Here is a 25268-nt window from a genome sequence, read left to right as displayed (position 1 = left end):
ACAGCTGTTGATGCATAAACCACAGAAAAAGTATTTTGTTTGGTTTTGAGTGAGAAGGTGAGTTATACAAAGATGGAGAGGGAAATACATTGAGGCCTGATATAAATATTAATGGAGACAACTTTCAAGGAGCTTTCTGTTATGTGCTTTTGCTTTTGCTTTCAACACTTAAATGCAGAGACAGATGGCTTGTACAATTTATTGGCACCTGTGTCTTTCTACATTCAAAAACCAAGAACGATAACTAAACATGTAGATTGTGGATTGTGAAAGGAACAAATCATTTAGGTTTTTTAAAAAAAATCAATAAATCTTTTGGTGTTAGAAAAATCGTGATGGGGAATTTTAATTACTTCATTTTTATTTATTTTTATTTTACTATTATTATTTTTTTTGGTGAGGAAGATTGGCCCTGAGCTAACATCTGTTGCCAGTCTTTTGCTTTTTGCTTGAGGAAGATTGTCACTGAACTAACATCTGTGCCAGTCTTCCTCCATTTTGTATGTGGGATGCCTCCACAGCATGGCTTGATGAGTGATGTGCAGGTCCATGCCTGGGATCCAAACCCACAGACCCTGGGCCACTGAAGTGGAGTACACGAACTTAACCACTATGCCACCAGGCCAGCCCCTTAATTACTTTTCTTTTAAGAGAAAGGTCTAATGCTGATATTATAGAAAGTATTTATAAGCAGTTTGGAATCCTGATCTGAATTCTAAATAGATATTGTGTGATAGAGCACAAATAGAACATTACAAGATGTATGAAAAAATTGGAGAAACAGGAAACACACACACATGCAGACACACACACACACACATATAAAATCTCAAGGAATTTATTAAGAATCCAGCACAATATCTTATTCATGAGATACATGTTAGTTATTCAATAAATACCTGTTGAAAAAATGGATGTATTAAAAGTAAATATTCATCAATTAAGATAATTACTTAGTGATAACATTAAAAAATAATTGTATCAAAGATAAAGGGTAATATTTTAGTGCATAAACTTTTTGTAGTATTAGCAAAAATTGCCTGATATTTTAATTGCTATACATTTGATGGATAATCATAGATTATTTTCAATCATATTTTAGAAAATGACAATATTCAATATCATTTATTTTAAATAATGTTTTTCTCTTTTTTAAAAGCATAAAAATAATTCAGTCAGTGGTTCTAAAATTGAGGAAAATGAATTGGAAACTATTCAATGTCTAGCATGTTTCAGATTATGAACTTTTAAAGGACAGGGACTGTATTAGGAGACCAGTGGAATGACTGTGTTCCTTTTAATAATCCATCATCAAATTAAAAAATTTTGGGGTTGGCCTCCTGGCCAAGTGGTTAAGTTCGCGCCATCTGCTTCAGCGGCCCAGGCTTTCGCTGGTTTGGATCCTGAGCATGGACATGGCACCACTCATCAGGCCATGTTGAGGCGGTGTCCCACATGCCACAACTAGAAGGACCCACAACTAAAAAGTATCCAACTATGTACTGGGGGGATTCGGGGAGAAAAAGCAGGAAAAAAAAAAGAAGATTGGCAACAGTTGTTAGCTCAGGTGCCAATCTGTAAAAAAAAAAGACTCTGGCCTTCAGAAGGGGTGGAGCTGGTAAGGACTCCTCTCAGAGTGGTGCCTGAAAGAATCTATTTCTAAAAAAAAAAAGCAAAATTTTTTTTCTTCTTACCAGTTCATGACAGATTTTATGGAAGAAAACTTGGAAGCATTGTTATTTCCCAAAATAAAACACATTGTGTTTTTTTTTTTTTCTTTTAATATCAGGGCAACTACCAGGAATTATATGTAGGCCCAAATAAAAAAAGTAAAATTTTCCCTAGTTAATGTCATGTCCCAAAATAAAAATTTACCAAAGCATAAAGCAAAGCATATTTTCCAATAATACAGCTCACCTATCTCAAGGACATAAGCAAATTGGTGTAATATAACTTAATTTTTTTTTTTTAATGCTGTCTTGATGCAGTTCTGAGACCCTGGCTAGAGGCTGGTCAGTTCCCTTTGTTGAGTAAGTCCACACCCCCTACTTCCCTCTGGAAGTTCTCAACTCCTGGGTCACTATGTACCTGCCATAGTTGCCCAGCGGTCAGGATTACCAGCTGATTTGAGACAAACCCCTACGCCCTGAAGCCTGAGAAATTACTCACATCAGTCAATCCACAGAGACCTCTGGAAACCTAGTTAACCCCACCCTGTCTGCCATAAGCTGTCCCCAACAGTCCAGTTTGCTGTTACTCTGTTCTTGGTACAATCTGCTATGTGGTCCTTCCTGGTGGGCTTTTCTCCTTGGGAGCTCTACGTAACTGAAACGTCTGGCTTTCATCTGAGTATCACTGTTTTGTGTTCCACGTTTTCGTAAGTCTTTAAATCTTATATGACAATCAGCTACCTAAAAGACTTAACTAAAAATCTACAAAACTTCTGTAAACTTATAGACTTTATCAAAGCCTTTAAATTTATTTACAAGAATAAATCATAGGAAGTACAGTTCTCAAAGAGCAATTAATATTATTTAATGAGCAGAAACTCATTTTTTTTGCAAGTTAAAGATATTGTATGGTACACACAAATTTTAACTGTAAATGTTTTCAATTGTCAATGATAAAATGGTAGAAATTACATAGTTTGGAACAAAGCCCACATTATCTTATAAAGCAACAGGCCTCTATAAATCAGTTGACTGCCTCCTATTTCTTCCCAATGAAACCTTTCTCTTCCCTCTCAGTTCACTGCTTTTAAGGCAATTATTTATTTCCCAGGATAGACCAAGAGCTCCATGAAGTAGTGTTGACATCTGTTTTATTCACTGCTATATTCCTGGTGCCTGTCACAGTGCTAGCACATAGTACATGCTCAGTAAATATTTGTGGACTAAATAAATGTTATCTGTTCTGAAAAAAAGTATATACTCTATTTTTTAAACTATTTCACTCAATGCTGAAAACTTAGGGTCCACATATACTTATAAACACACACACATTGTTCTCAATCCTTGAGTAATATTCCTTATTCTCAGTCCTTGGGTAATAAGATGGCAATGTATGTTGGATAAGGTTATTTTAAAAATAATTGTGTATACTCTTCTATTTTTGATGTACTCAATAAAAACCTAATTCTATTGATATTTCTGAAGTAGCTGATAATTTATTTTTTTCTTTTGGAGATATTAACAAGAAAGAAAATATTAATCGTGCTGGGAAAGGAAAGATTAAGGGTTGGTTTATAGGGCTCAAGAAATATTACATATCAAATTGATGATTATTTTATCTCCTGTGGTGTCTAGAGAGGAGTGAATATGTTTAACAGAGAAGTTACTTCATTTATTAACTGTCACAAAATATTTCTAGGCAAAAAGATTTGTTGTTGCAGAAGCTTTTGGTGTGATGTTTGTGCAATCAGCATCTTCTAATATAATTACTTCAGGTCTGCCTTTAAGCAGAGGATATCTTTAACAATTTCGCAAAACATTTCAACCTCATGAAATTTTATTTAACAATTAACATTGTTCATAGATCCTCCCTATTGCTTAGCACTATAAGGAATCAGAAGACTGATAAGTCATTTTTTTAAATCAATGGATTTCAAATCTAGTTGGGAGAAAACAAAAATAAAAACATATACTCATGAGTATACAGAACCTGCCCAAAAAGACAAAAATGGCATCAAGGTAAGAGTTGAGGGAGCTCCAATAGGAAATGTGTTATTCATCAATAAGGGGAGATCTGTGGAAATCTCGAAGCTGCATATGAGACATGAATTGGTTCTGTTATGGAAAGTTATGGAAAAGTTGACCCTTGAAAGACCCAGTAGTTAAATGAAAAAGGGCCAGGTAAAAAGCACCTTCTGAGCCTGTGATGCTGGTGTAGAGAGCATGGATTGGTTTGAGCCAGTTGTATTTGCTTTGTGGATACAGAGTCACCGAGCACATCAAAGTGAACCCAAAATGGAGAAATTCGTTTGAACTTTTAAAGTGTGGGCAGAATTCAGAGGGCAAAGAAAGGTTCATAGAGAAGTTTAAATTAAATATCCTAGGAAGTAAGTAATCATTGGAGCTTTATGAGAGAAATAGTTTTAAGTAATGAATTGTGTTTAAACAAAACAAACATGTTTGCTTTTGAGGGGATGGGAATATGGATTGGATGGGAAGGACTTTTAAGGTTATTCTACAGAGCAGATTTTAGATTTCAAAAATGACTAAAATTTGAGTTTGTCTGAAAGAGTACATTTTAGCTACGTTTTTTCATGTCCACTGTCCATTCTGATGTAGCCTGTGTTTTGTCGTCTCAGGTATTTGTCATCAACTGTTGCCTGTCTCAGCAGGCATTTTTATCACATGTAAGAAATATCTAGAATGTTATTTGGAAAAACAGATAAAATACCCCACAATTATTGGGCACTTATAAGTGTTAGTAGTACTAACTTGGATTTTAGCAAAGACCTACATTCCAATTGTATAGTTATTTTAGTTGTTGACTAGGCAAGCTTGCAGGTATGTTTTCTTCTACATTTTTATTCCGATGACTCTCTGCTTTTGAAAATGCTTTATGCTTCAGGCATTCTTGCCTATCCACTTAACCTCATTCATAAAATCAATTCCTAATTTCCAAGCTATCACTTATGGCTTGACTGTTTAATCAAGGGGAAAAAACACAACTTTTTTCTTTACCATTTGGCAGTAGTTGTTTTTCAGTAAAGGGCTGATTTCCTACACAATCAGAAAAGAGTTTGCTTTTGAAGTCATAGTTAAAATGTATGTTCTCAATTGCCTGCTGGCAAAAAATATAAAATAAAATTGAAACATCTATGGTGACTCTTTTCCCCCAAATATTAGATTCCATGTGATCCAATTTGCAACTTAGCTATAGTTTTATACCCTTAGAAATCTAGAAAATAGATTAAGCTCGGAAAGAACCAAAATGCTGTCTTTGGATGCAAATGGCTTCTTTATTTATTTGGACTTCAGAATGCTTGCAGCACATCAGATGTGCCTTTGGTAACATACTTTATTTAAAATATTCTTTAAAATGATTAATTTTTAAAATGTTGCGAAATTATTTTTATGTGATTTCATATATAAAAAAAGTATTTATAGGAAAACATGACATTTTACATAACTATTTAGAATATTTATTTTTTAATTTTTTTGCTGAGGAAGATTAGCCCTGAGCTAACGTCTGTGCCAGTCTTCCCCTACTTTATATGTGGATTATAGCCACAGCATGGCTGATGAGTAGTATAGGTCCGCACCCAGGATCTAAACCCGTGAACCTGGGCTGCCATGGGGCCAGCCTCTAGAGTTTTTATTTTTAATGATATTATATTTTAACTAGTGCTTTTGCATATTTTTTCATAGAATTGTAACATTTACATATTCTTCAACATTGCACATAAATTTTTTCTATTTCTCATAATTTCTCATAAATATGAACTTTTCATTGAGAATTAGGACATAAATCAGTAATAATACATATGGCATGGAAAGAGTTGATCAGAAATAATATATCATAGATATATCTGTTTATCCATGTTTGTCTTTTTCTCTCTGTCTATCTATCATCTGTCTATTACCTATCTCTATTTTTCTGTGTGTTTATGTTTCTGGATGTAAAGGAAGGCATAAAGAGGAAAAGAGATAAATGTTACCCCCAGAACAAGGAATTTGATTTCTTCTGTGTTAGTCTTAAACGGATGGGCAATAATATCTTTGAATTTCTTAATAAAGTTTTCATGAGAAAATGAGATCACCAATGAACTTTTTCTCAAAGAAGATAATTGTAAATAAAAATTCTAACCCCTTTCCTTTATTTTCTGTCTCTTGTCCTCTGCAGATGGGCCTCTGGGACCCCGAGGGTTAGCTGAAGCTACAGAAATGTGCACTCAAGAGTGCTTGGTTTTGGGTCATTCTGATAATTGCTGGATGCCACCTGGCTTGGGTCCATATCAACACCCTAAATCTCCTCTCTCAACCTTTGCACCCCAGAAAGAATGGGTCAAGAAGGACAAGCTTGTGAATGGGCACACCCTGACCAGAGCCTGGAAAGAAGACAGCAACAGGAACCAGTTCAATGACCGTAAGCAGTATGGCTCCAATGAAGGCCATTTCAACAATGGCAGCCACATGACAGACATTCCTCTGGCAAATCTGAAGTCTTATAAGCAAGCAGGAGGTGCTATTGAGAGTCCTAAGGAGCACCAACTCTAAAAATAAAGGCTATATGGGACCTAATAACTTTAATCTAAATAGACATGCTAATACCGTGTGTGTCAGAGCTTTATGTATTCAGTAGATCTCTACAACTATGCCCCTTATAGCAGGGAAATCCATAACTTTGTGTTAGCACCATGGAGGAGTCAATGTTTCACGACATAAGAGAGAAAATAGTTCTACTAGCCATGTGTTTACTAGAATTGATTAAACTCTCTAGAGATCTCGCCATTGTGCAAATATCCTTTTTTTTTTTTTTAAATTGCATTTTATTTTGACCCTGGACTGCTGCTACGAACAATAGAGAATATGCATTTGGAGAGTAAGAAAGTTCCATGGATTAGAGTGACTGACAAACATATCCAGTTAGAAAATTGTGCTCTTTTTGTCATTGATTTGTGCTGGGACTGCTATACTTGACATTATACTTCAAAAAAAAACTTAAAAAGATAAGCATTAAACCTATTGTGCTGTTAACAACGTTAGTGGACACTTGTAAGTCAATCAGTGTTAAAGTATTTGTAAATAGAAGCAAGTTATTATTAACAACTTTTGTGTACTTATAACATTCACCTAAAAACTGTTGTAGCATAATCCTGTGTTTTATGGTTGCTTCCTTCCTTTTTTTGTTTTTGTCTCTTTGTCGTTATTTTTGTTGTTTCTTTCAGTGAGGTGTTTCTGTGTTAGTAGTCTGTCTTGACACACATTGTTCAACGGATCTCAAACACTTGTGTTTAAAAAAGGTTCTGGAATCTTGCTTCTTTTATGATAGCTTATCATGCTGGAATTATGTAAAAAATAAACATAAAAAACAAAAACTTTATATAAAAAGAAGGACTCCTGCAAAAGCTTGGAAATTCAGAACCTATTTTCTTGACATCCTTATTTTCAGAGTAGGCAAAAGCAAAATCACTTAATTAGTAGCATTAAGTGAGAGAGTAATGGGAAAGTGTTATCCTTCAGAAAGTGATATAATATTCTGTACTTGTCACTCATGCAAAACTAATGTATCAAAATTAGCATATCTTGAAGAAAAATTACTGTTCAAAACTAGTTTCAATTGGGCAAATGTGTGTCTACAACTTTGTTGAAATGGCAGAGTTTGTGTTGATCCTCATATACAATAATGTTGTTGTAACACAAGTGTTAGACCATAGCCACAAAATATTTAATGTGTTGTGCCTTCATGATGTAACAGAACATTCTCCAGGTAGGCTAGTTGGGGGAAATAAAGGGATAAATCTCTAATTATTGCTGTTTAACTGTTTGTTATCATAGTTGGTCAATGCCTGGCAGGTACCAGCATCTCGTCACTTAGGTCAAACCAGCAGAGTGATGACTAATGTTTAATAAGATCTCAGTTGCACGTGCAAACAAATCCAAATTTGAACATTCTTAGGAGGTTTTTGTTAAGGCATGACAGATGATTTAAACAAATAAATAGCATGCAACAAAATGTCTTTATTGAGAGAAGTGAAAGTTATCTTAATGCCACGGTTCAACATCAGTTTAAAAGTTAAAAAAAATAAAATAAAAAATAAAAAAAAAGGTTTGCTAATCTGATAGTTAATTTGTTCTTACCAAAAATAAAATTACTTTGTAAATAGCAATTCACATTTTTCCACAGTATAATGGAAAATAATGGGTAGGGGTGCATTGCTTATTGCAGTACATTTTTGTCGGTTTGTGAGGGGTGTTTGATGACTTTAACAGAATAAATATCTAAACAATTACCCTTGTTACTGCTTTGCCAGTTCTACGTTATTTACAATTATTCAGCTCTTGCAATAAATGTTCTGAATTCCTGATTGTAGTGTGTTAATTCTTGGTCAACATCCCAAGTGATCATTTCTACTCTAATTGTTGGATAAATATTTGTTGATAAAACTTAACTTTTAATTGGAAATCAAGGAAGATTTGCTAGGGGTTTAATACCTATGTTCTGAAAATATGGTTCCAAGTTAGAATTAAATTCCCCTAATGGTCTATGAAATCATTTTCTAGGGAAATTCACGGAGAAAGTTGGTTCACTTTCTAGTCAATATTCGTGCAAGTTTCATCAAAGGGAAACCAGAAACAGGACAGGTAGCACTGGTTGGTTAGTGAGGTTATCTTCTTGACTCCTAGTCTCTTTACTAAGATTTCATGAAATAAACTCTCAGATATTTCATTTTTAGCCACGACAGAAGAAGACTATTCTGGGATTAAAGTCTTGAAACAAGGGCCAAAACTTCACCTAAGTTTCTTTTGGATTAGAAAAATACTCACAGAAAGCTGTCAAGGATAATATAAGACACACTCACACATACGCCATGTGTTTATATTCACCATAGAGCAACTGGATCAGTGTTCACTCATGTGAGAGTTTTAGCGTAAATAAGTAGGCTTGACTCTTCCTCTAGAGCTTTTTGAACAGCTGGGAAATAAGACTTGAGAGAAAGAGACATGGAAGTAAAGATATTTGCTTGGACCAGGGGCTGTATGTGAAACCCCTGCCCTTCACTTCTGAATAAGCCGCGAGTCTGAGGCACATGGATAGCACCTCCCTCCTTTACAGGCGCAGAGCCTGAAAACAGGCCACTCCCAATGAATGAATGAATGAATCCTGAAAACAAGCCACTCTGTAAAAAAAAGGAAGAATCCATGCCTTCAGAGTCCCTTTCTCCATTTTTCTACCAATCGGATAGGTTATTCCCCTCTGCCCTGAAGAATAAAGGATGAGAGAAACTAAAATAATTTCTCTCACACTTTTTTCTTTTCATAAAGAGTGGAATAGAAATGCCTTCCTCTCTATGAACAAATCATAAGTTTGGAAAAGAAATTCTTCATCTCCACCATATTTCTTCTGATAAATACAATAATATCTACTTTTATCAAGGCTTTTAGTTATATGCTTTGTGAAATTTTAAGATCAATAATATCATAAACCAAACTGAAGTATTAACCCATCAAGTAAATAAACTAATACATTCGTAATGACTATCCCTTAAATATTATCCGCGTTGTTTTATTGTGTAGACGTTGAATGTTATGAATCATCATTTACCTGGAAATCAAAGCATTTACATTTCCTAGGAATGCACAACTATATGAAATATATGAAAATAATGACTTTTAGGTTGCTTATCAAATATTACAATGCTGTGTACTAACACATTTTCTAAGGTAGGTATAGAAATACATTTTATGAAGCTGAGTAAGACCTATTTGAATGAGCATTTTTACACAAACTGACATAAAATATGTATTTAAATAATGGTCATTCACTAATAGGTAACAGAATAGTCATTTTGCTGCGCTTATGCTATTCAGCAAATCCCAGTCAGCAAAGAGTAGTGTCCCCTCCTCCCCATCATACCACTGCTAAAGCTAGAAATGAAGCTGAGCCCAGAAGCCATTCTAGTATTTACTAAACTCTCTTGGATAGAAGCCAGGAATGGCTAATTATTAGTAGTAAGGAGTTTTGGCAGCCAAGGATGAAAAAGATGCCTTGTTGGTTTCAGTTCTAATGTGGATGGCAGGGTGCTACTTTGTAAGAGGACAAACCAAACTGTGAAAAGGAGTGATGTTGTGAGTCTAAAAATGCTTCATTGTTCTCCTTTGTCTTAGATAGAGCTGATCTTCTCTCTCTAAAGGAAGCTCCTTCATTGGTTCTTTTGAAAGAGATTGCTTTGGAATTCTCACAGTGTTCTTAAAGGCACAGTGATCACATAATGAATTCTCTGTATACTATTCTTCCCCTTCCGCAACAACCAATTTAAATTTTAGTAGATATCAACCAGGCTTTTCATGTTAAAAAATGTAAAGTTATTCTCTTAGTACTGAAATATCTTTATAAGGTATACACTATTAAAACATGACTATCATAATAATATTTCATTCACATTTAATTCACTCAAAGTATAAATTAATGGCTATTCCAAAGGTACCAATTTTCAGTTATCTTGATGCCATCATGATCTACTTTAAAGTATTAAATAAGGACTATATTTTCTACTTCTATATATGCAGTTTATTTAATTATGTCTTAGAATTCTTAAATGGTGTACCACATTCAAATCAGTTCTGTCCACATTTTTATTATCCTAACATATTACATTGTTCTTGAGACTTTATAGTAAAAATCTCTTTTTAAATAAAGTCTTTGATTTTTTATCTTCACATTTTCTTTTTAAAGTCCTATGATTGAGTTCTTATTAGCATATATATAACATAATTATTATTAGACCATTCAATGCCAGATATTATAAAGTCCACATATTTGCAAATATGTTCAACTACAGTGATTTTTCAGGTAATATTACAGTACTATTTAAATTCAAACTATATATTTTATGGATCTGTGTGTTTTTTTAATTGAGATATAATTGACATATAACATTACAGTTAGTTTCAGATGTACTACATAATGATTTGATATTTGTATATATTGTGAAATGATTGTGTATATTGTGAATAAATCTAGTTAACATTCATCACCACTCATAGTTAGAGATTTTTTACTTGTGATGAAAACTTTTAAGATCTACTTTTTAAAGCAACTTTCAAGTATACAATACATATTATTTACTATAATCACCGTTATCTTTATGGTTCTTCGGTTCTATCAAGAGTTTATTTTTCTTACTTCCAAATTCATCATTGTGTTTGGCATCATTGACATAATCCTGAATAATGATACCCAATAATAATAATAATAAAAACTTGATCTTGGAACTCTAACACAATCAAGATTTCTTGTAATATAATATTAAGTGATTCTAAGTAAAATTATACTATTTTTATATTTAATGACATTACGTCTATTTTCTTTTAATGGACTGTTTACATAAGTGGTTGTGATCTAAATTATATGTGAAATGCTTTTGCTTTATTGCATAGAAAAATCATGAATAGATTTAGGTACCATCAAATTCATTTACTATTAAATTCATGCACACCCAAACATACTTCAATGTCAGTCTAACTGACAATTTGGCCTTCATGATGGGGTGTCAAACCTCTTAATTACAGACACACAACTGAACACTCCCTCCTCCTGGAAATATTTTCTTTTCCTGGCTTCCTAGAAACCACAACATTTTGATTTCCTCTTGCCTCATTGGCTATTCTTGGATCTTTCTTCTTTTTCAGTGTAAGTGTTTATAGCTATAAATTTCCCTCTGAGCACTGCTTTTGCTTCATGCCAGCAGTTTTGGTATGTTGTGTTTTCATTTTCATTCATCCGTAAATATTTTTTAATTTCCCTGGTGATTTATTTTTTGACACGTTGGTTGTTTAAGAGTGTGTTGTTTAATTTTCACATATTTGTGAATTTTTCAGTTTTCCCTCTAGTATTGATTTCTAGCTTCAATCCATTATGGTCAGAAAAGATCCTTTTATGATTTCAAACTTTTAAAATTTACTGAGACTTGTTTTGTGGCTTAATATATTTGACTGCCCCATTTTAAATTTAAAATTCCTCCTCCAGCATCCCAATCCCATTTGTAACCTACTCTACTTTTGTCTCTATAGCACTGACCACCTTCTAACATAGCTATAATTTACTTATTTGCAATGTTTGTTTTTCATTGTCTATCTTCCCTGACTCAAAGATAAGCCCCATAAGAGCAAAGATTTTGGACGCTTTCATTCACTGATGTATCCACAGCCCTTCAAATGGTACCTGGCACCTAGAATATGCTCAATATTTGATGAGTGCAAGAATGAATGAACTACCACCCTATCTCTCAGCCTTTTCAGTTCTACTGGTTGTATGCATGCAATAGAGAAAAGTTGACCCCTCTTTATCAACAGCTTAGTTTTCAGACAGATAACAAGGTCCTTAGTAAAGATAAACTAGGAGACTTTTAGATTACATGATGAGGAAATTGTAACAAAACGCATTGTTTGCAAAACACTGAAATACTCTACTCTCCACATTTTACCTCTTCTATTCCCTTCAATCTACTTAGTGGAATTTATCTGTTTTTCCCCAGAGGAACTCCAGACTTTTTTTTCAGTAAGTTTCAAGTACAAAATTATTACATTTCTAGGAATTTGCTGGTTGGGAAGAAACTACTTAGGAAGAAAATAATTTTCATTTTATCTAGCTCTTTTTCTTCATAGAATCTATTTTCCTTTCTGAACTCCTTGAGGTCTGCGCACTGCATTGACTGTGGTATGTGATCACTGCTTTTTTAGGTTATTGTTTCTTCTTTAACACTTCATAACTTGAGGTTACCACACAAGCTTCCCTCACACTCTGTTGCATTCCCTGTATATACCCCACCCCAGGGCTGTGCACCCCCATCAAGGAGATGCTCTCTGTGGCCATCAGCCTTATTGAAAGGCTAAGGTCTTAGCAGCTATTATTTTTAAAAACATCTTATTTCTATCACAAACAAGTTTTAGATTGCATTTTTTCCCCAAAACAGGTAAATCACAGAACAATAAAAATATCAGAAAAATTACGAAAAAGGAACAGAAAATTAAGGCAGAGGGAATGTGTGTGTCTGTATTATATATTATGTATAATATATATTAGAAAATTATATATATGTTTTATTACATACATTTTATATATGTTATATATATATTTCATAAATTCATGTCACCAATTCTGCACGCTTTCCAGGAATAGGCCATTTATTTGTCTCTGAGATTATTAGGACCCAAAGAAAAAGAAAAACAAACAATCAAAAGCATTCCATTTACCAGTAAAGTATGTTTTCAAGTTTTTGTGGATCACATTCTATCTTTGCAATTTTCTCCAAAGTCTGATAACCAAGGGACCATTGGAAACAATATATTTAAATAGACTCATTTTTTCAAAGTTTAGTATTGTTTTAAGTAATAATTTGTGTAAATCACAGATATCACTATATAAGCTACATAAAATACATTTTTTACTTCACTTATAATAATATTGTTAAAATATTCAAGTGTATATGACTTAAGTAATCTTGCTTACAAGTTCCACCCGTTGGAAAACATCATAATAGTGGTATCTATGCTGCTCCCCTGACAACTCATACCACCGAGCTCTCTGTTACGATCTAATTCTCCTCTCTGCACCATAGAAAAGACTGCTTCCCTTAGGAAAGCCTAGAGTTTCAAAAGGAGAAAATAATTTCCTTGGCTGCCAGAGACAGGAGGACCATAATTCCTATAGAACAAAACATATCCAGCCTCAATAATGGGTCTTCATTCTCCCCCTTTTTAAAGCACTCCTAATAAAATTCTGTCCAGAATCTAAAGGACCATTGTCCCTGGATATGGCAGAGGTTACAAAAGATTGTTAATATATTTACTGACTAGTGCATGTGGGTTAGATGACTTTTAGTTAAGTTCCATAATATGACAACAGATATATAGGATTTTTTTTTTTAACATGGGCACCTCAGCGAACATCTGTTGCCAATCTTTTTTTTTTCTTTTCCTTCTTTTCCCCAAAGCCCCTCAGTACGTAGTTGTATATTCTAGTTGTAGGTCCTTCTGGTTGTGCTATACAGTATTTTTAAAATTAGGGTTTTATTTACCTTTCATTGGGATTATTCCAAACAGCAGTGGAAATAGTGGGGGCTTTAATCAGGGCCCAGAGATCTTCAGAATACCTGATAGAGAAGCCTGCCTTACACATCAGAAGACAGTATAATTTCCTGGTAAAATCTATCTAACTGCACAATTGTCAGACTGAAATTCAAATATATGGGAAACTAATTTACTGCCCTTTGTTTTTCTGCAGCATATAATTATCCTTCAATGAGGTTTAGTCTTATTTATTCATTAATAATTATGATTGTACTTACTTAGCACTTACTCTGTGCTCAGAACATTTCTAAGGATTTACATGTATTAACATTTAAATTTTCTCATTTTGTTTTTTAGGTATATGCTGCTTATCCATTTTATATAAGAGGAAACTGAGATACAGGGAGTTTAAATGAATCTACTCTAGTTCCCAGAATGAGCAAGCAGCAGTGTCAGCCTCCTGCCCTGACTGTAGTCTGAGCTTTTAACCACTATGCTATAGTACCTCCTTATGAAAGATTTAAGCACTTTTTGATTCTGGGACTGAATGATAAATTGCCTTTTTTAAAAAAACAGCAGTAACAAGATGATTTATTAACTTGTTCTGAAATAAATCTCTCTCTTTCACTTAGAGTTTGGTTTACCTAATGGATGACATATTTATATGTTGATTTAAACACTTTATTTATTAAATGTGTAACAATTGTGCTATTTAGCCTTGGGACAAAATAGCACCGTCTAGAATGGCACACAAGTTTAGAGTGAGTACATCCTAAACTGTGTTACTGGGAAATCTAGCTAAAGTCCCTGCTGCTAGATAAAAATGCTGAGTTCCTTTTACATGCCCTCAGTGTGTCTATTCACAGCTCACACCTTTTTACACGAGGCACTTGCCTTCTGTTCCCTACCTTGGAAAATTAGGTGAGGAGCAAAGTGAGCCACATATCAGGCTTCCATTGTCAATAAACAGGGCATTAAAATGAGACCAAAATCAGTCTGATAATTAACTTTAGCAAGCCTATTTTCTTCTCGTCACGGACATGCAGCTCCCATTGACATCAAGGGCAGCTACTCACTCACCGGGTGAAGACAATGGACTCCTCGAGCGTCACGGAGAAAGCTATATGTTAAGCTTCAAAGCATAAATGCCCTCTCTCACTGCATCACCAATTTTAGTCAACTGTTCTTACATCTACAGTTTGGCGTATTATCCAAATGGAGAATTCTCTCTTAATCTGACAAACAAGAATTCCAGATTACAGATATGAAATAAATCACTTACAGTGCCAAACTCATACCACGTGGTAGCACTTCATTAGCCTTCCCCTTCCCCCAGGAAGGGCCGACCATAGATTTTTAAATGTCAACTTCCTGTAGTTTACAATCTCACAGTGCACTCTTTCGTGACGGTGTGATAACAAATGACATAAAGTGTTAAATATAAGTATTCAGTTAATACTAGTTTAACGATATCATTCCATAGGCCATTGTTCCATTAAGCCACTTGTATAGGGAAACCTTTCTTTTCTCTTTTATATTTTGATCTTTAATTATTTGCCATAATTGCTGGTGTAAATAATTGGAAATTGAGTGCATAGGAAATGTCTTTTTATGCACACACAGTAATCAGTACAAGAAAACCAACAATATTAAACTTTTTGCTAAAGAAAACATACAAGGGCGTTTCTTTTAAGAATATTAACCTGGGAATCTTTGAATGTTTTATCATTTACAGATAGATATAGATATAAAGATATATAGTTATATAGACCAATGTATGTTATTTTTGGTATTTATTACTAATAACTCATATGATTATTGTATGTGTTAATTTGGTATTGCTTGTATAATTTCAGAATTCTAAGCGAAGAAGTTCATCTAGCACAAACACCCATTTCCCAGTGGGATGGCATTTAAACTCCCTCGGGCGGATGAAATATCACTAGAGAAGAGATTGCTTTGGTTATGCATTCTAGGGCCTCATGAATTAATTTAAACTTAGATGGTACAAAGTGAAATCCTTAACTATTTAGTTCACGGTTGATGCCTTCAGCAATAGTTAGGGGTAGTAAAGTTCTTTATAATATTTCAATATTTATTAAAATTAATAATGGAATGAAGATAAGGAGATTTAGCTTATAAATCCTACTTAGGTAGAAAACTGTAAAGGAGATAATGGTCCCGAATCTCCTCAAATGGAGAAATTTCCATTTTGCAACATAAAACCTGGCATTTTATATAATTGACACAATCTCTTAATAAAGTAAAATGGGGAGAATAATATTCACTTCATAGGCTTATTGTGAAGATTAAATGGAGTGATTCATTTATAGAGCTTAGAATGGTGCCTGGAATACCATAAGTACTCCATAAATGCTTTTATTATTATTATAATTATTATTGTTAGTACTAGCAAGAGTTTATTCAAAACCTTTTCAAATCCCAAAACGTTTAAAATATATTAATTATACAGAATATCACTAATACAGTTTTCTTTAGCTCTGCTCCTACCTCAAGTGTTCTAATCAAGTGTTCTAATCAAGATTTTCACTAATGAACTTCCTTCTACTCTCAGAGCTTTTGCCCCTGACTCCAGACAGCAGAGATACTGTTAGTCAATTCTCTCAACTTTTTACTCAAACAGGTAGAAACTTAGCTGTGTCTCTTTGCTTCTTTTCTTTTTCACTTGCATCAAAATTCTTCAACTTTTCTGAATCCATATTTTTCAGCTCTTTCAGGCTTATTCTATATTTATTCTGTTGTTATTCCATAGGTCAGCCTGCACAAATTCAAACACTTACAGAGGCCAGTTCAGAATAGACAAATGGATAGAGCAGGAAATCATACTTACTTCCTTTGGAAGACATGGTGTCTGTTTGGCCACCACAGCCATTTCCATAGAGAATAGGGGGCCCAAGAGTTGCTAAACCTTCCAAATTTTCAAGTGAAGCCTAAATTCCATAATACCATGGGAAATTTCTCTCTAGAATACATTATAGGCTTGAAACAAAGAAGCAAATCTATAGGCCACTTATGGCTCAGTGTAGCAGGTTCGCTAACTGGTCAAAAATTCTTTCTTCTATTTTCTTTAAATTCAACTTCTTTTTTTTCACTTGCTCATGAGCTTATGTCTTTTCATAAGCATTTTGAAATGCTCAAGTCTCTCTAACTTAAAACAAACAAAAAAACCACAATCAAATAAATAGAAAATCTTTTTCCACTCACTTTATCTGCTGCCCCATTCATTTCATCCACTTCACGATCTTCTTGAAAGTGTACCAGTCCCTCAACACACCACGGTCTTTTTTTCCACCTCTAATAGCTACAGCAAAATTTCTCTTGCTAAATTCTCCAAGTTCTCTTGCTCAAAGTTATTCCTAAATCTAAAGGCCACCTCTCAGGCTTTACTTCGCTCAGTCTCTTAGCAGGATTTCACATCTTCTTAGAGCATTCTACTCCTTTCTTTTTGAAACAAGGAACTCTGCTAGGTTTTTGCTTATATCCTCAGGGCATGTCTTCTTAAATATTCTGTGCAAAACTCCCTCCTCTTTCCAAGTTTTGAGTGTCAGTGTTCCCCAACGTTCCGTCTTCTCTCACTCTTCATACTCTAGGCAATCTCACTCACACCAATGGTTCAGTTACAGGTGCCCCAAATCTATAAGTACGGTTCAACTTTTTCTCCTACACACCAGATCCATGTAAACAACTGACCAATGAAATATCTCAGAAATGCCTCAAACTCAATTTCACTTGGCATCTCTGTACAGCTTCTAGGGAAGTCAGATCTCATGCTTCTAGACCATGTCCGAACCTAGAAGTAAAGAAGGAACCAGAGCCCCTGTGTGCCTGAGCACAAGAGCTGCTCTGGGTCCTGCTATAGGTGGTAGGATGGAGGTGTGTGAGAACAACCTCACAGGGGGAGGCCAGGATAGCTAATTGTGCTAGGACGTGAGGGATGATGTGACTGTTCTTTCCACTAAACCCCTAAAAGCCACTAAAGCCACTGAGGGCCTAGTACTAAACAAATTGGAGGCATTGCTTAAATTGAATCCGATACAGGTACCATGATGGGAGTAGTCAGCTCTAACGTATACTTCTCTGCTTCTTGACTGAAGTCTTGAAAATCTATTCTCCACAAGTAGCCAGCGTATTTTGTCTAAAATAAAATCTGATCATATCTCTGAGTTAAAACTGTTCAAAGTTTCTCTATTACTCTCAGTCTAAAAGTCCATACGTCTTAAAATAGCCTGCAGACTCCAGCACACTCTCCCTCTGACTACTTGACCAGCCTCTTCACAAGCTACCCCAAAACATGGAAGACTTGATGACTCAGCTAAATTGAACTCGTTTGAGCTCTCTGAAAACAGAATGCTCTTTTTTGCTTCTGGGCCTTTGTGAGTGTTCTTCATTCTGCTGGTATATTCTTTCTTTTTGTTCTCTCCCTCTTTACTACTCTTCATGTCAGAGCTTAAAATATGACTTCCTTTAGAAAGGCTTTTCTGACTGCTCCCAAATAACCAGATTATATTGCCGTATCATAGCACTTACACTGTATTTTAAGCGTCCATTTACTTGCCAGAATCCCTCATTAGACTCTAAACTCCTTGAGAACAAATATTATGTCTCTGTTGTTCACTATTGTGTTCGCTGGACCTTTGACATAGTATGGGGTCAACATCTGTTAGTGGAATCAATACATGTTTGTAGAGTCAATTCATAACCATAATCCAATTGTAGGGTCCTATACAAAGAAAAGTGTTTTGTGTCACATTGAAACTATTCAGAGAACCACGACAACAATCCAAGAGCTTGTTATAGGGGTATTACGGGTGTTATAAAGGCATTAAATGTATTATTCAACCAGTTGGGGAGGACTAGTCTGCTTTCTTCTTCTCTGAAATATTATGTTTTAGGTTTTTTCTTTATTCTTTTTTATTTTTTTTTCTGTCTGGGAAAAAAGTTGACCTACTTTTCGATAGAAACCGATTTAGACTTTACTGCCTTTGCCAGGGTGCAGCTGACACAAAAAGGCAGGAGCAGAAGTGACCACACAGAGAAACTGATTGGTTCCTCTTTGCCCAGGTGCCCCTCCTTATCGAAGTATTATCTCATTAAATTGTAAGTATCAGTTTATCTGTTGGCCACTCCTAATAGTTGGGAACTATTTGAAGGCAGAGATTGACTTGTTAACCCTGTGAAATAAACATCTCAGACAGGGCTTATAATATGGTAGGCATTTAATGAATGTATAGTGTGAAATATGTTATAAAACTCTTCTGCTTCGAGAAGTAGCAAGCTATGATTTCTATAAACATGACAACCATTTGTCAGAATTTTTAAAAGATACATCCTTCAGATATGGGTTTGATTAAATGGTCTTTAAGTATTATTTCTTCCAAATTGGTGTTCTATAACACTTTGTAACACAATAAGTAGGATATATTTATGGAGAAGGATACAGGGTAATGTAAGGTTGGAAAATAAAGATCTATAAAACAAAGCAGAAAATTGAGACCCAAAGTTGTCTGTTTTTTAGAAATGTAATTATTTCATTGGAAGTTTTTCTTTATTTTTATTTAAAATTTTGTGTGTGTGTGTGTGGAAGATTGGCCCTGAGCAGATGTTAATCTGTTGCCAATCCTCCTCTTTCTGCTTGAAGAACATTGTCGCTGAGCTAACATCTGTGCTAATCTTCCTCTATTTTATGAGGGATGCCACCACAACAAGGCTTGATGAGAGGTGCTAGGTCTGTCCCTGGGATCGGAACCTGCAAACCCCAGGCTGCCAAAACGGAACACGTGAACTTAACCACTACGCCACTGGGTCAGCCCCAGAAGTTTTTTTTTAACATGATAATAAAGCAGACATTGGACTAGTTTACTGCAATCTGAAGTTAAAAAACCTCCTGCTCAAAGTCCTTTTTTGATTTCCCCTTCTTCAACTTTATATTATAGTATAAATAATTCAAAAACATTTCAGATTTTCAAATTCAAATATGAACTACTCAAGAATTATGCCTCAATTGCTAAATAGCACCATAAAATAAAATGGTTGGGCTGTGAATATGAAAAGACTATACTCAAATACAGTTGTTCAAAGTTTCATGCATTAAATACTGAATTATGAGTTATCAGTCATTCTTAAAAAATGCATTTTATTTGAAATACTAAAAGATATTCCGTAAGAGATAGTAATTTGCACTTACTCGATGCTCCAATATATGGAAGCAGTAATGCTTATGCAGTGGAGATAAACTGCTATATACATTTACTGAGTTTCTCCTATTGCTCAAAGTGGAATCTGGATTTTAAAATTATTGAAGCTGGCAAAATGGCAAATGCGAGATTTGTAAACAAATTCTGAATCTTAGGTTTGGCAGTGGAATTGTGCTTTGGAAATACTTTCTGCTTATTCTGGTCATGTCGACTGGAGAGCAACATTGACTCACACAGATGTGAGGAAATCTTGAACCAGTGCTGAAGTCTGACTGAAGACAACCAGAGTTGTTATGATGTCATTAGGGTTCAGTTAGAGCTGAAAAAGGTTACTATACTGTTTATTCATTCTTTCCTTATCCCTCCCTCCTCCCCACCCCAAAGAGGCATAAAACGAGAGACAGTGGGAATTTGACTATGAGAATGAGATCAGAAGTTGACCCTAGGCAAAATGATTAAAAAAACCAGATGGTCCTAGAAGTGAAAAGGGCTAGATTCTAAGACTATATTATCTGATACTCATTTTTAAGATGTCCCTTCCTGCATATAATTCTTGATATTATAATCAAACTTTAGCAAAGTCGTATTACATTCTACAAACTGGTATTAACTGCGCTGCGCAGGAATAGTGCAGAATCATTGTCTTGTCTGCAAGATGGTAGCATTTGGAGAAGCAATTGAGAGCCAAGAGGTCACAGAGAATCCTGGAACAACACTGCATTAAGACATGGCAAAAGGCAACCAGGTTCAATTTGTTGTATTAGAGAAGCATTTCTTGGGAATCCTCTGAAATAAGAAGGAAGATAAATCTGTGAAAGATACACATTTTCTGCAATCAAATAGGATTGGGAGCTTAAGCTATATTATTTTGGTGTTACTGGAAGAGAAACTACTTTGAATGAACTTGGCAAGTGGAAGCTCTGGATTTACGTGCATAGTATAGATTCAATTAATTCACATTAACAAGCATTCATGCACTCTTAAATAGGTCATACTCCGAAAGTTTGCTTGGATATTGAATAGTAGAAATCTGGATCATTTTTCTCAAAGAAAGAGTTATATAATAGTTATGTATGGTAGATAGATGCCTCAAAAACTTCTTTACTTTATTGATTTTTTTCTCTAATCCTCAATGCTTGGGTACCACATTACTATCTTTCACGGCCACAGTCTCCTACTTCCATACAAAATTGATGGCGACAACATGGATCAAATCATAGTCTTGATTGCAAACCAATTGCTTTTCGAATTTAAACATTTATTGACAAACAGAATAAGAAGAAGTTCTTTCTTATGACTCACTTCCATCAAGACACAGGTTTTCCCTCCCATCTCTCCTTTTTTTTCTTGCCTCAACTTTGTATAAAAATACAAAATTAAGATGAGTTGCTACTGGTGGAACTTTGTGCATTGAGAGCAGCATCTGCACCAGATCCTGGTTTTCCTTGACAACTTAAAAAAGCAGAGAGTTAGGGATGTTAGACTGGGACTGACTGGTCAAGCCAGTAGCACTACTGAGGACAAAGGGAAAGGTCACTATTGGACCTGTCCTTGGGTCATGATGAGAAGTAGAGCTGAGGTGGGCAGAGAGGTAACATTAGGCTACAGTCATTGAAAGGGAATGAATGGAAAGGCTTTGAAGAAAGCAAATTCCAAGGATTAGCTCCAATGTTAGAAAATTCTAAGAAACTATTCTTGGGATCATGACCTGATACTACTTACACACCAGACTTTGCTTTTCTCTTTCAGTAAAAAATATTTATTAAAACAATACTCTTAATGCTTGTTTTACATACACTGAGATGAAAAACTTTTCTCCAAAAATTTTAACCAGTTTATCCCACTTTTGTTCAAGTGTAATTTTCATTTTTTACTAGAAAACTTATTTTGGTACACCAACCAAAAATACAGTCATTAACTTTGGTTTGTGCAATTTATCATCTTTGGAAAATTAATACTATATCTTATCTCTGTGATATCAATTATTTAAATGTTCATTGCAGTTTACATTTCTAGAAATCTATACCACATCCATTCCTTTAAAATATAATCTTATCTTTATGTGTAATTGCATATGAAATATTGAAAAGATCAGTTACAATTACTGACCACCTGTGGCTTTAAATCTCCAAAAGCTAGTCAAAAAGAATAGGAGGAAATCAAATCAAGATTATTTAATTTAAAATGAATGTTCAGTAATACAAAGTTATTAGAGAACCACTGCCTGTTTAATCTTATTAACTATATAAGCATCTGAGAATAACTCTGCATTATAGTAATCTTAGATTTCATGTCATATTCATTAAATTAAAATTAAGTAATGTATGTTACATAAATAAAATATGCCTTGACTTATTAATTTTAAATATTGACATTTTAAACATTTTTACTGAAAAACTACAAAAAATGAGACTTAAAAAATGTTTAAGTCCATTTCTATTTTTTGTTTTAAACTATTGTGATATTTCTATCCATAAGATGTTGCTAAAAATAGCAGGTAATTATAAATTTTCAAAATCTAGACCAACCTAGCTGTTATTTTTTTCTCTGCTTGATATGTTTCATAGCTGCCATATGTTTAGTTTTCTAAAGGTAGATTTCTACCTCTCAACAGACTTAAGACTTATTGTCATAAGTTCAAACGAGCTGAGTGTCTTCTTGACAATTACAGGTATAAAAACTTCTCTTTTACTACAGAAATATGTTCTCATAATATTTTTGTTAAATTACTGCACATATGGTCCTTTTTATTACTGAGGCTGAACTAGGTCAATAAATTTTGAACTCTATGCCACTCAGTGGAATCAAGCCATGATTCCATGACATATTAATTAAATACATATAAAATATGGTTAAATAAGAAATGTTTTTCTTTGGTTTTAGGATATGTGTCTAATGTATGATATTTGTGATAGGCTTACATATTTAAATTTTACACTGTTTGGCCCTGAACCAAATTCAATCGTAATCAATTTGTTTTCTTCTGTTTTTAAAGAGATTTAAGAACTTAATAGATTTCATCAATCACTGGGCTTCTAAAACATTTTTTCTCAGATACTCCTGGATTTTTGTACAAAAGTTATTTCCTACTTTTTTCTTAGTGCTATATGCGTGATATTGTTCAGAAATTGAACAGGTTTTCTTTAATTCGCTGAAGGTGGGACTAGTCTCTGGGATAAGAGTGGAAATGTAACAAAGTTCTAGCCAATGATATAGGAAGGGAAGTCTTCTGGGGAACCTCTGGGACTGTTTTCTGTTTTTCTTTAATAAAAAAGATGTCTTGATTGGGTGCAGCTGTCTTGTCCTGATGAAGAGAAGGCCAAGGGAAGGGAAAGATGCTAACGCAGAGGCCTGAGCATATTGAGTCTGTATGCTAACTCAGCAACCACCAAGCTTGAGACTTCCTAATAGGGGACAATCAACATCCTATGGTTTAAGCCACTGTCACTTAAGTCCTCAATTAATTATAAAAAGCATGCCTCACAGACGGATAGCTTCACAGATGTAGCTTAGACAAGTTTGATCTCATCTACAAATAGATGTAGCCTCAACTTCTGACAGTTTAAAAACAAAGAAACGAAACCAATAGGGTAGAATAAAATAAGTGCTCTTGCAAATCAAAGAGGGAGCTCTATGAAAAATGAATGTGTCATATGTGTGCAATGAATATTAGGTGCCTTTATCATTACATCTGACTATCATACTGTGGTAATCCCAGCCTAAGGCAGTTTCACTTGCTGTCCAGTGAGAGATTCAGAAACCAATATGATTTGGCTAAAAGAAGGTGAAATGAAAGCCAAGACACCAGAAATGGGTATTGGTTCTAATCTGGTTTTTCATGAGTAATCTAATAGCCTTTATGCAACATCACAAATACAAGACAGTTAACCTGTTTTAGCAAACACAATAGAAATATTCTGGAAGTGCATTAAAATAAACTTTATTTTCAAGTTAGCAATTCTTTGTTCAGATGAATCATAGATATTAAATCTACATATAGTCAGGATCAGCATTGTGAAAGCCGTTCATTGTTTTAAATTGGGAATCATATTAAATTTTAAGTCATCGGAGTATGGTAGAGGGAAAGCTGAGAAGAAACCCATATAAAAAGAGTTAAATCATAGCTAATTTTATTAAGCCAAAATCCTTGTGAAAACACAACAAAAGCAATGATCTAGAATGTTCTTTGCCCTCCTTTTTGAGATTCACCAAACCACAACCCTGTGACCAAACAGGTGATACTAGACCATGAAGAAAATGTGTATTCTCTTCATCTGTGATGCTTATAAACTCTTTTTATTTTCATCTAATCTCTCTCATTTTTAAAGCAATTTTCTTTTATTCTCTATGCCACGTATAGTACTTGATTAATAATAGATGCCTAATAAATCTTTTCTGATATATCAACAAATTTCCAACCTCATTAGAAATAAAAATACAAAAAACCAATGAGATATAATTCTTTCATCTATCAAATTAGTATTTTTTTAAGGAAACTGTTCAGTATTGGAGAGGTGATGATGAAATTGGCCATTTTTATCCATTGCTGGAAGGGGAATAAATTGGCACAGTATATACTAGTTATGCATGTTTCCTGATCTGTAAAATAAGGAAAAGAATACTTAATTCACAGATATGGAGTAAAAGAAATAATATACAGAAGCATCTGGCACAATAGTTGGCACAGAGTGACACAAATCATGGTGTCATACAAAAAAAAAATAGAAGCAATAATTGGACACCTTTTTGTATTTCTTATAAATCTTGTGTCTCCCTCTTGACCATAAACTCTATAAGGTTGGGTATCATATCATCACATTTAGTGTTGTACCCTGATACATTATGCAGTGGCTTCCATAGTGCCTTTCAGTAAATACTTGTTAAATTCATTGAGGTCATTTAGCTCCCTTAATTACTAAAGAGAAATTTCATATGCAGAACTGTCCTGGCTATCAGCGGGGAAATGTATTGCATTTTATCTTCAATGAATGAGCATATATGAGAAGTAAAGTGACATAGGAGGAAAGCACAGGCTTTGAATTGGAGGAAATCCATTCAAATTCTAACTTGCTATCCACCATTCACAAGTTATTCAACCTTTCTGAAGCTTCATTTATATTTATGTGCTTCTAGAGTGAGGGTGATCAATCTCATGGAGTTTCTGTTCTATTGAATGAGAATATATGCATTTAAAGGTGCTGTATGCTTTACACAATTACAGCGACACGGTAGGTTAGGACTCAGATGTATAACTATTTCACCTAAACACAAAACTTCAGATTGGAGGAGACTTTAGAGAACCTCTTTAAATGTT

General features: G+C 34.4%; 1 protein-coding gene across 10 annotated transcripts in view; it reads left to right on the top strand.

Moving 5' to 3' along the window:
• The window catches only part of PCDH9 (protocadherin 9), an 881206-nt gene extending 873171 nt beyond the window's left edge, over nt 1–8035 (top strand). For all 10 annotated transcript variants that reach the window (XM_023621956.2, XM_023621955.2, XM_070240337.1 and 7 more), the window contains one exon: nt 5851–8035. In XM_023621956.2, coding sequence (XP_023477724.1) covers nt 5851–6224 — 374 coding nt within the window. In that variant the 3' untranslated portion in view covers nt 6225–8035. The remainder of the gene's footprint in view (nt 1–5850) is intronic.
• Nucleotides 8036–25268: the final 17233 nt, after the last annotated feature.

The sequence above is a fragment of the Equus caballus genome, chromosome 17 (assembly GCF_041296265.1).
Source record: "Equus caballus isolate H_3958 breed thoroughbred chromosome 17, TB-T2T, whole genome shotgun sequence".
Lineage (NCBI taxonomy): Eukaryota > Metazoa > Chordata > Mammalia > Perissodactyla > Equidae > Equus > Equus caballus.
The sequence above is the reverse complement of the archived record's forward strand: the minus strand, read 5'-3'. Positions and strand labels throughout refer to the sequence as shown.